At 36.4% G+C, this 12,547-nt stretch overlaps 1 protein-coding gene across 7 annotated transcripts in view; it reads right to left on the bottom strand.

The window, feature by feature from the left end:
- Positions 1-12,547, bottom strand: part of VPS13A (vacuolar protein sorting 13 homolog A) — a 253,881-nt gene that overhangs the window by 23,833 nt on the left and 217,501 nt on the right. For all 7 annotated transcript variants that reach the window (XM_023243364.2, XM_045043176.1, XM_023243365.2 and 4 more), the window contains 6 exons: positions 11,471-11,552; positions 10,525-10,638; positions 9,624-9,699; positions 9,375-9,538; positions 8,791-8,836; positions 8,562-8,685 (listed from right to left, as the gene is read on the bottom strand). In XM_023243364.2, coding sequence (XP_023099132.2) covers positions 8,562-8,685; positions 8,791-8,836; positions 9,375-9,538; positions 9,624-9,699; positions 10,525-10,638; positions 11,471-11,552 — 606 coding nt within the window. The remainder of the gene's footprint in view (positions 1-8,561; positions 8,686-8,790; positions 8,837-9,374; positions 9,539-9,623; positions 9,700-10,524; positions 10,639-11,470; positions 11,553-12,547) is intronic.

Genomic DNA, 12,547 nt, shown 5'->3' with positions numbered 1-12,547 from the left:
ATTTGTTTGTTCACTCATTCAACAAATATTCAGAGATTCAATAAATATTAAGAACTTACTACATAACGTACCCATATATATAAAACACATACCATGGGGTAAATTCATCAGTTAAAAAGCAGATTGGCAGAATGGATAAAAAAAGTTGATCCAACTAAATGCTGTCCAAAAAAGATTCACTTTAGAATCACAGACACAAATAAGTTGAAAATAAAAGGATGGAAAAAGATATACCATGTAAACAGTAACTAAAAGAGAGGTGGAATAACCATATTAAGATCAGAAAATAATTAAACTTTAAACAAAAAATTCTCAGATACAAAGAACATTTTACAAGAAAAGGGTTAATACATCAAGAAGATGTAAAAATTTTAAACATATAAGTACTTAACAAGAGAGTTCTCAAATACATGAAGCAAAAACTGGCAGAACTAAAAAGAGGAAAAAATCTACAATTATAGTTATTTTTGTATCCTACTTTCAGTAGTGAGTATCATATAGACAAAAGATCAGCAAGGGAATAGAAGATATGAATAACACTATAATCTAACTAGACCTAACAGGCATCTATACAGAGAACACTTAATTCAACAATAGCAAACTACATATTCTTCTCAAGCACACACAGAATACTTTCTGGGACAGACTATGTTTTAGGCCATAAAACACATCTCAGTAAATATAAAAGTTATACTAAAACTTGTAAAGTATGTTTTTTTCTGGCCACACAGAATAAAATTAGAAATCTATGAGAGAAGGAAATTTGAGAAATTCACAAATTTGTGGAAATTAAACAGCAGAAGCCTAAATAATTAAAAGTCCAAGAAAAGTAACAAAGGAAAGTAATTACTTTGAGACAATTGAAAACAAAAACACAACAAACCAAAACTTATGGGATGTAGTGAAGACACTGCTCAGAAAGTAATTTATACTGTGAGTGCCCAACACTTAAAAAGAAGAAAGATCCCAAATCAATCATCTAACTTTACACCTTGAGAAACTAGAAAAAGAAGAGCAAACTAAACCCAAAGCTAGCAGAATTTGGAGGAAAATAAGAAAAATTAGGGCAGAAAAAAAATTAGAGGAAAGAAAAATACAATAGAAAAACAATGGAGGGAGTCAATAAACCAAAAATTGTTTCTTTGGTAAAGTCAACAAAAATGACAAACCATCAGACAAAGGAAAAAAGAGAGGGAACTTAAAATGACTGGAAAGAACAGACAATATGATTAAGACTTAAAGAGACTGAATGAGTAGTCAAAAAATTTACCAGAAATAAAGGTCAAATCCAAATGGCCTCACTGGTGAATTTTATCAAATGTTTGAAGAAAAATTAATGTAATTCTTCCACAAACTCATCTCAAAAAATGAAGAGAAGGGAATACTTCCTAATTATTCTAGGAAGACAGTACTACCCTAATAACAAAACCAGGCAAAGACATGACGAAAAAACTACAGGCCAATGTCCCTTGTAAATACATACGCAAAAAAACTCAAATAAAATTTTAGCAAACTAAATCTAGCAGCTCATAAAAAGGATTATACATCATGACCAAGTGGGATTTATCCCAGCTATGCAATGTGGGTTCAACGTATGAAAATCAATTAATGTAATACACTATATTAATAAAACAAAGGAAAAAGAAACAATGTCAATTTAATTAATATTAGAAAAGCATTTGACAAAACCCGATATCCTTTCATGATAAAGGCACTCAAACTCAAAATAGAAAGGAACTTCTTCAACCTGATAAAGAATATCTACAAAAAAGCCATGGCTCACATCATAGTTAATGGTGAAAGACCAAAAGCTTCTCTCTAAAATCAGGAGTAAGACAGGCATGACTGGTCTTGGTAATTCAACACTGTACTAGAGTTTTAGCCAAGGTAATTAAGCAAGAAGAAGAAACAATGGCATTCAGATTGGAAGGAAAAACTGAAACTACTTTTATTTTTATTTATTTAAAAAAAATATTTTTTTTTGGAGGGGTGAGGGGTAGAGAGAGAGGGCGATACAGAATCTGAAGCAGACTCCATGCTCAACTGACTGAGCCACCCAGGCGCCCCATACTACTTTTATTTCTACATGGCATGATATTATATATACGAAACCATAAATAATCCAACTATTAGGGGCGCCTGGGTGGCTCAGTGGGTTAAATGTCTGACTTCAGCTCAGACAGTGATCTCATGGTTTGTGAGTTCTAGCCCTGCATAGGGCTCTGTGTTGACAATGCAGAGCCTGCCTGGGATATTCATTCATTCTCTCTCCCCCCCCCCCCCCACTTCCCTGCTCCCACTCTCTCTCTCAAAATAAATAAATAAACTTAAAAAAAAAGAATCCAACTATTAGGGCTAACAAACAAGTTTCATAAGGTTGCAGAATAAAAGCTCAATATACAAAAACTAGTATTTCTATATACTAGCAATACAATCCAAAAATGAAATTAAAACATAATAGCATCAAAAAGAATGTAATACTTATGAATGAATTTACGAAAAGACACATATTGAAAACTACAAAACATCATTGAAAAAAAAATTAAAGACTGAAATTAATGGAAAGACATCCATTTTCATAGATTGGGGAGACTTAATATTGTTAAGATGGCAATAATCTCCAAACTGATCTTGATTCAACACAATCACTATTCAAAATTCCAGCTATCCTTTTTTGCAGAAATTAACCATATGCTAACTGAAGTGACTCAGAATATCTAAATAATCTTGAAAAAGAAGAACAAAGTCAGAAGACTCATACTTACTGATTTCAAAGCTTACTTCACAGCTACAGCAATGCAGTGTGTTACTACATTAAGGATATACATACAGATCAATGGGACAGAACTGAGAGTCTAGAAATAAACTCAAATTTATAGTCAACTGATATTGGACAAGAGCTTCAAGACCATTCAGTAGGGAAAATGTAGTCCTTTCAAAGAAATGGTGTTGGGACAACTAGATTTGCACATGCAAAAGAATAAATATAGATCCAAACTCTCATCACATACAAAAATTTAAAAAGTTTTTTAAATGTTTTTTAATTTATTTTTGAAGGAGAGAGAGACACAGCATGAGCGGGGGAGGAGCAGAGACAGAGAGAGGGAGGCAGGCTCCAGGCTCCGAGCAGTCAGCAAAAAGCCCAATGCGGGGTCAAACCCACAAACTGTGAGATCATGACCTGAGCTGAAGTCGGATGCTCAGCCGACTGAGCCACCCAGGTGCCCCATCACATACAAAAATTTAAAAATTAAAATGAATCAAAGACCTGAACTTAAGAGGTAAAATTGTAACTCTGCTAGAAGAAAATATAGGTGTAAATCTTCATGACCTTGGACTAAGTAATGCTTTCTTAGGTATGAGAGCAAAAGCACAGCAACCCAAGAACATACAGATAAATCAGACTTCATCAAAAAGCACCGGCAGAAAAGATAAAAGACAATACATAAATAGGAGAAAATGTGGTCTAGTTTCCAGAATAAAGAACTCTTACAGTTCAACGGTAAAAAGATAATCAGCTCAATTAAAAAATGTAAAAGATATTTTACATGAATAGACATTTCTTCAGGAAAGATATACAAATGGCAAATAAGCAAAATGATATGAATGTTCTATATCATTAAGAAATAGCAATCAAAACCACAATGAGATATTACTTTACACCCAATAGATTAGCTATTTAAAAAAAGCAAAATCGGGGCGCCTGGGTGGCGCAGTCGGTTAAGCGTCCGACTTCAGCCAGGTCACGATCTCACGGTCCGTGAGTTCGAGCCCCGCGTCAGGCTCTGGGCTGATGGCTCGGAGCCTGGAGCCTGTTTCCGATTCTGTGTCTCCCTCTCTCTCTCTGCCCCTCCCCCGTTCATGCTCTGTCTCTCTCTGTCCCAAAAATAATAAATAAACGTTGAAAAAAAATTAAAAAAAAATAATAAAAAAATAAAAAAAGCAAAATGGAAAATAACTAGTGTTAGAGAGGATATGGAGATATTAGAAACTTCTTCACTGTTGATGGGGATATAAAATAGTGCAGCTGCTGTGGAAAACAGTTTGGTAATTAATTCAGTAAGTTAAACACAGAGGTAATCAAAATGACCAAGCAATTCCGTTTCTAAAGAAAAACTCAAGAGAACTCAAAGCATATATCCACATGAAAACTTAAAATGTTTTCAGCAGCACTGTTTGCAACAGAGTAAAAACAACCTAAATACCCATCAGCTAAGAAACAGATAACCAAAGGGAGTCTATCCATACAATGGCATATTTACTCATAAAAAGAAATGAAGGTCTCATTTATGCTACATGGATGAACCTTGAAACATCGTAATTTTAAGTGAAAGAATCCAGGCACACAGAGGCTACATACCGTATGATTCCATTTATATGAAATGTCCAGAAAGTGTAAATTTACTGACAGAAAGTACAATAGTTGCCACTGGCTGAGAGGAAAGAGACATGATAACTGTTGACAAGTGCAGGGTTTTCTTTGGGGTGATTGAAAATGTTCTGGAAATAGAGCTGATAGTTGTACAACCTTGTGAATGCTAAAAGTTACCAAATGCATACTTTAAGACGGCAATTTCTTATAGTATGTGAATTATATCTCAATTTTAAATAGACTATATTTGGGTATTTAAAGTAGTATGAAAGATTTTGGGGGTCCATGGGAGGGAGGTAGATGGAGTTAGGAAAGGGCAACAGGAAGTATCTGTGTGGTGAACTACTTACTACCCTGACTGGTGGATACATGAACATAACACAGGTGATGAAACTGAATGGGATGAGGGCACACAGAAGCAAGTGAGTCCAAGTCACGGTGGGAAATCTGAATAAAATTGATGGATTGTATCAACATCGATATCCTGGCTGTGATGCTGTACTATGGATATGCAAAATGTTACTACTCTGAAATCTAGGAAAACATGTAGTGGCCCGGATGGTGGTTCTCAAAGAAATCATGCCAGATCCCTGAACTTGTGAATGCCATTTTACAGGGTCAAGTCTATGAGGATGAGGTGAATTTAAGGACTCTGAGACGAGGCGGTAGTCCTGGATTATCTGGGTGGGACACGTGTCATCACAAAAGAGACCCAGAGGGAGAGTAAGCATACAGAGGAGGAGGTGATACAAAGATGAAGGCAGAGGTTGGAATGATGTGGTCACAAGTCAAGAAATGCCTGCGGCCACCCGGAGGAAGAGGGAAGGTGCAAATTCTACCTTCCAGAGGGACTGCAGCCTTGCTGGCACCTTTAGTTCTGACTTCTGGCCTCCAGACCTATAAGAGGATGAATGTTTAGCATTTAAGCCACCAAGGTCGTGGTCATTTGTTACAGCAGCCAGAGTAAACACAGTACAGTGTACAAACAAGGGATCTCTCCACGTCATTTCCTACAATTGAATGTGACTCCACAGTTATCTCAATTAAAAAACAAAAACAAAACAAAACTCCCACAGGTCAAGCAATGTTTTAAGTCATGTGGAAATAGACAAGAGCCACTGCATTCATAGAACTTACGTTCTACCAGGAGAGACAAGCAAGGTAAAATTTATAGTGTATTTAGTGATGAAAAGAGCTAAAGGGGGCGGGGGAATCAAGGAAGGAAGAGATATATGATCTATCTGGGGGCAGAATAGGGGATAAAATGAAACTTTAGGGTGGCCATGGCAAGGCCTCACTCACTGGGAAAGTAACTGTTGAATAAAGGAAGCAACCATGTAACAGAAGAAAGAGTATTCTAAGCAAAGGTTAAGGAGGGGGTACCATACCTCCATTGTAAGTTCCACACCAGTTTTTAGAACAAATTTCTAATACTCTTACATGATGCTGAATGGGGAAGTGAGGATTTCCCTTTCCTCTTAAACAACAGTACAGCTGGGATTGTCGTGTCTTAGCTTTCGGAACACCGCCCTCTCGATTATCCCCCTTACTTTAAGGGCCATTCCTTTCCAGACTCCTTTGCTGGGTCCTCCTTATTTTTCCCAACTTCTCAGTGTTGGTATATCTAAAGCCAAGTCCTTGTATCTATTTTTTTTCCTCTTTTCTATTCTCATTCCCTAGGTGATCTCATACAATCGCACAGCTTGAAACACCCATTACAGGCTCACACATTTCAAATTTTTAACTCCAGCTTGCACCTTTCTCTTGAACTTCAGACTCTTATACTCAGCAGCTACCTGATGTCCCCATCTGGATGTCTAAGAGATAGTTTAGACTTAATGTATTCAAACAAAACTTCTAATTCCCCCCTCCCCTAAGTGTAATGACAATACGGCATTTCCATCATTTCAGAAAAAAACTTTAGAATTATCCACAATGATTCTCTTTAATGGCCGACATCCAATCCTTTATGTAATCCTGTTGTCACTACGTTCAAAATACATGTAGAACATGATTCCTTCGTACGAACTTCTAGCCTATCCAGGCCTCACCACCACCACCTCACATCTGTATTACTGCAAAGGCCTCCTAAGTGTTTCACTGTGTCCCCCTGCAATTTACTGTCGATATATATAGAGATATATATCTATAGCAGCCAGCTCACATCATTTTTCTTGGCCAAAACCATCCAATGATTTCTTATATCAAGAAAAAGCCAAAGTCCTTACAGTGGCTTACCAACCCCATATGATCGGAACCCCTAGGCATTCTCTAATATCATCTTTTCCAACTCTCTCCTTGGATTCACTCTACTCTGAGCACACTGGTCTTGCTACTTCTCAAGCCAAGCATACTGCTGGCATCGAGGCTTCTTACTGGCGGTTCCTACTGCCTGGCACCTTCTCACATGGCTCACTCCCTTACTTCTTCAGTCTTTCCTCAAATTTAATCTTACCGGGGAAACTTCCCTGAATACCTTACTTACATTTAAGATGGCAACTTTCCTCCCTACCACTTGGGATGCTCTTATCTCTTTCACGGTTTTATTTTTTCCTCAAAGAATTCTTCACCATTTAGCATATTGTATATTTATCATATACGTATATAATAAATATTCACTTATTGCTTTCACAGCAGAATTAAGTCACATGAGGACAAGAACTTTGGCAATTATATTCGCTTCTGGTTTCTTGAGTGATTAAAAGTATCTAATTGATACATATCTATAGAAAATATATAGTATATCCTCTTCAAAAATAATATATTAAAATGCTTAATGCCAAATATTCACTTCTCAAATTGTAACTTATTCCTTTGTAAAGTTTATTTATTTGAGAGAGAGAGAGAGAGACAGAGACAGAGACAGAGACAGAGAACGAACCCCAAACAGGCTCCTTTCTTTCAGTAGAGAGCCCAGTGGAGGGCTCAATCTCATGAACCGTGAGATCATCACCTGAGTCAAAATCAAGGGTCAGATGCTTAACCAACTGAGCCATGCAGGTGCCTCTGCAACTTATTATTGTTAGTATTTTGGTTCCAATGTTGTTTCTATACAGTTCAATTAGATTTATTCATTCATTTATATTCTTTTATTTGATTCTCATAATCCACTTCTCATTTCTGGTTTTAATATCCTTCTTCTCAAGTATATTTTTAATAGTTCTTAGTCTTATTTTTATTAAAAATGTTTTATTTTGCCCTTAATCCTTAAAGGTAGCACAGGTCAGTACTGATTACAAAGTTTTAGAAAAATGGAAGGTTATTCTAGGAACTTTGGGCATATACCTGCATAGCTGTTGATTTTGAATTATTTATGTTTCACTGAGTTTGAGCTTCTCTGATGACAACTTAATACATTCTATTTGTGAATCTAAAGTTATAAGGAGAAGAGACCTTTTTTCCCCTATCTTAATACTAAACTATAAAACCAGAAACACCCAATTATGGTAAACAGTAGGAAATACTAACTTAAGAGGAACAGTTAAAAAAACAAAAAAAAAGGAGCAGCTCCATATAATGACAGTACTTACCTCAATAAAGCAGGAAGCAAGAAATAGACTAGGGAAATGTCCATATACCTAACTTCCTGTTAGGTCTCATTAGCATGAATTTAATCCATTGTTGTATGGGTTACAAAGCTCTAGAACAGAGATAATAATGCAACTACCAAATTTCAATCTTAAGCTAAATTTAACTTGGAGCAAGAGAGGATGTTTTAAAATTATTTGCACAAATGAAGAAAAATAGAGGAAATGGATGTAATAGTTTCATAACAAAGTAAGACCATAAGGGGAGGGGGAACACAAGCTGAGTTTAAACCAGGAATATAAAATGCCATTCTTTATTTCTTAAAAGGAGAGAGAATATTGTATTTGCTAATTTTAGAACTAGCGTGCGTGTGTGGCATTACATTATTAATAATGCACCTCACTCAAGGCAACTGAAGAGCCTGCCTAACCTGCTCAGCCTTTCCTGCCAAGGCTGCTGGGAATGAATGACCAATGACCAATGACCAATAAAGGAGAACTCCATAAAGTTGAACTGATGCAAAGGCAACAACTTAAAAAGGAATTAGGAAATCATATGTAACTTGCCATTCATAACTAAGTGCCTTGAGGCAAACAGCAGATTTATTTTATTTCTCATGGTTTAAGAGTTTTACTCATATCTTCCACCAAACAGAACCTACCTTTTTATTCCCTGAAATGTACTGCTAGCCATGTCTATGATGCCTCCAGTTGGCCTTGCCACTGCTCCAACTAAACCTTTCCCAACACCTTTGAAGAAACCAGCTGCTCCTTCTTTTTGAGCTCCTAGAAAGAAAAACAACAAAGGTTTAGGCAAATGAATCATGAGAGAAAACAGAATCAATTTGTGAAAGACCTGGCAATACACATCACCTAAAAGAATATACTTGCCTTTGATTGGTTTTGTAACGATTCCTGTTATGCCACTTACAAAACCCTAGAGGAAAAGCACAATTAAAAATTTTTAATACTTTCAACATGATGCTTTGAAAAACCAAGTCTGGCTTACAAAAAAAAAAAAAAAAAGAGTTTTGCTCTCTAGATACTGTAAGAATCAACACACTGTCCACGTATTTTAGTTAAACAGAATGCTTTTGGAGGCTATGGACATATTTTATATAGGACACAACCCCCTGCCTCTCCGGTATCTAAATAACACTTGAAGGAGTGCAAATGTCTATTTTTAAAAAAAAATTTTTTTTTGATGTTTATTTTTGAGAAAGACAGACCGTGAGCAGGGGAGGGGAGGAGACAGAGGGAGACACAGAATCTGAAACAGGCTCCAGGCTCCAAGCGGTCAGCACAGAGCCCGACGCGGGGCTCGAACTCATGGACCACGAGATCATGACCTGAGCTGAAGTTGGACATTCAGCCAACTAAGCCGCCCAGGCGCCCCAATGTCTATTTTCATATTCACAGAATGTGGCCTTATTTAATGGTCCCTGTTGTGTTTACAACCCTGGGAAATTTCTTACAGAAACTAAGCCTTTTCCTCCACGAGTGATGCCTTCTCTAAGACCCGCTGGTTGCTTATTCATGGCTTCTCTTCTCTTCTGTTGGTAGTCTTCATCCATAGTCATAGCTGCCACCCCTTTCGCCATAGCATTGGTGATTTTAGAGGCAGCACCAGCTAATCCACCTGGCAGAAATTATAATATTTTTAGTAAAAGCAAAGGCATCATTGCTTTAGCATAATCATACCTGGTAGGCATTCTGTTTCTTACCGACAGCTCCACCAACTAGTGCCTTCAGTCCTAGGGCCATGCCCTCCACAAACTCTTCAGGACCCTGGATGGCTCCCTAAAGGGTCAAATAATAACAAAGAAGGTTATATTTTATTTTAAAGGTGAATTTATTAATGTAAATTAATATATGCCTAGAGGAAGTGATACCAGCAAAAAACTGAACATTATAACAGAATTCTCAGAGATACTTCACGACGTTGAAAGTAACAACAAGTTGATCCAAATGCAGGAATAGGACTATTCACCAAAGTGTACAAATGATGTTTTGCTCTGTAATGTAAGTTATGAGAACATAACCACAAACTACTCCTGATAATTTTTGTAAAAGAAATAATAGCACTTTAATTCTTAATATTTCTTATATTTTAAATTATACTGTACAATATAATAATATAGTAATAGTTTTACTTTTTGATTGCCCTCTCATTTAAAAGTGAAAGTAAGAGAGTTTTAAATGTTTTAACAGAAGATTTTAAGGGACACCAAACAATAATAACTTTTGCCACCGATTAACATTGCTGTGTACAGTGTCCACCTGCATAGTTATTTGTACTGTCCCCACAATTGTGCAAAGACTGCCTGTCTATGGTGATCTTCCTTCTACTATAGAGTGAAGTTTATTGACCTTTAATATTCCAAGAGAACACTTAAAATTCAATGTATCTTTGGAAAGTCTTAAGTTTAAATTTTTAGGGAAAAGGTAAACGTATCCCTCCAAAATTTTCCAGTATCTCTTACCATTGTTTGCTGCAAAATCATGTCCTTCTGTTGTGTCTCTCAAAATCTATTTACACACACACCTCAAGTTAACAATTGGATGCATTATTTATTCAAAGTATTAGTAATATGTTGCACAATGCAAGAATAACTATTTTATTACCTGGTAAGGTTCATAAAAAAATGCTTCCACACCTTCAGAAAATTCTCTAATCAAGCCAAAGGGATTTCCCAAAACTTCAAGCCCAAGAATGAGTACGTACATTTGCTTAATGGCCTGAAAATGAAATACAGACTTAATCAGATATTCAGGAAATTTTTTAAACTCAATGTTTTGTTTGTTTGTTTGCTTTTAGGTCAACACCCCCATCACCAATTTTAACACCTAAACTGTATCACCCTATTCATCACTAATTTTGTTTTTAAAAAGTGATCTGGTGTTAGAGTTTTAGAAATAATATATTTACATAAAGCTTTAGAATATTCAAAATTCTTTCACTTTTACAACTATGTCTGATGGTTACTATTACCACCATCATTTTAGAGACTGGAACAACATGCAGACCAAATGATAACCTGGGTCACGTAACAGGTAAATGGCAAAACTGGAATCTAAACCCACACATCTTGACTCAGGCTTAGTGATCTGTGCATGATAAGACAGCTGTCTCAGATGCTGTAAGTTATATCATAAGATACGGGAGTCTTTCTAAAGGTGGAAAAAAATCCATTAAAGTAATATATATAGCTGACTCAACAATACAATTACATTAAAAATAGCCTGTGTTCACCAGCTAGTTACTAATAAACAGTTTCCCTTGAAACTATTTTTTTAAGTAAGTTTGGTGAATTAGTTAGTTAATATTTTATTTAAAAATGTCTTAAGTCCACAATGATCCAGAAGAGACCAGTCAGTGGAAAAACAACAACAGGAGGGCAAAAAATTGAAATGGTGATAGGGCTCAATTTCTTTCTACAATTCTGAGAAAAAAAGTTAAAAAATTTTGAACATGGCTGCTCACTTAGCCTTGTCACATCTACATGTAAGACACAAAATGTTTCACTATTTTATATTAATCTGTCCCTTTGTAAAATAATCTCAGACAAACCTGTTTTGAATAGTGTCTTATTACTTCAGATTGTAGTTCAGATGCTGTATGGAACTGATAGTTGAGTTGAAAAAATGCAAGCCTGAAAAACACATAAATACGTGTGTGGGTACGTATCAAGGGAGAAGAGGGAGAGAGGTGAAGAGAATGCTTTTAATATTAACGAGTGGTTTCATTTTCTTTAGAATTTTTCTCCAAATCTTTCCTTTCAATACAGTCCTGTGCCAATCAGAAAATTTCCTCTTTCACATGTATCTCTCTGCTTATTCTTGTCAAAGAACATCTAAGAATCTAATGGAAGCTATGGATCTTAGCCTCAGAAAAGCCACCTATACATACTTTCACGTAATTTAGGGGATTCAGAGACCCTCTGAATTCCATTCATACATACAGACTCTATTACTCAACTCTGTCCTATCACGGCCCATAAAGAAAATGTCTGACACCTGAGACAAGTGGAGGAGGATGCTCAAGAATGGGCAGGGTTCAGTCGCTGCAGGTCCTGCCTGATCAACTGACAGGTGAGGAATCCAGGTCAGTTTACTTTTAACCTAGTCACAGCATATATCAGATCCATGACATGGGAAGCTCTGTGTTAGCAGGTAAGACATCAGCGGGATTAGAGGTTTTACCCTATTCCCAATGTCTTCAAACCTACGTTCTTTATGTCCTATGTTCTTTAATTCATTACCTAACTTTATCTGGATTTAGAATTGCATCTTGCTGGGATCACTGATTCTTACCGTTGTTCTTCATAATCTTTCTAGGTGCTACCTGAAAAGGTCCTTGTCATCTGAAATCTCCACTCAGACTTCCTGTCTCTTTGGTCAGATATTCTGATAGCTTCCATGACTCCCACTAAAATGTAAATTCTTGGCTCCTTTCATTTCCACTAACATGGCATTCATTTTGTTCTAGCCACATATGCTTTAAAGAGTCTTGATCCTATTAAATCTTGAAACCACATCTTTGAAGCACCATACCTTTGAGCACACACGGCTTCTTAGGAATCCTCCCCGAGGCCTGAAAGGCCTTATATAATGCACAAACTTGTATGGCCTCTGTCTCTCTTTCTTA

The sequence above is a fragment of the Felis catus genome, chromosome D4 (assembly GCF_018350175.1).
Source record: "Felis catus isolate Fca126 chromosome D4, F.catus_Fca126_mat1.0, whole genome shotgun sequence".
Taxonomy (NCBI): Eukaryota; Metazoa; Chordata; class Mammalia; order Carnivora; family Felidae; genus Felis; species Felis catus.
The sequence above is the reverse complement of the archived record's forward strand: the minus strand, read 5'-3'. Positions and strand labels throughout refer to the sequence as shown.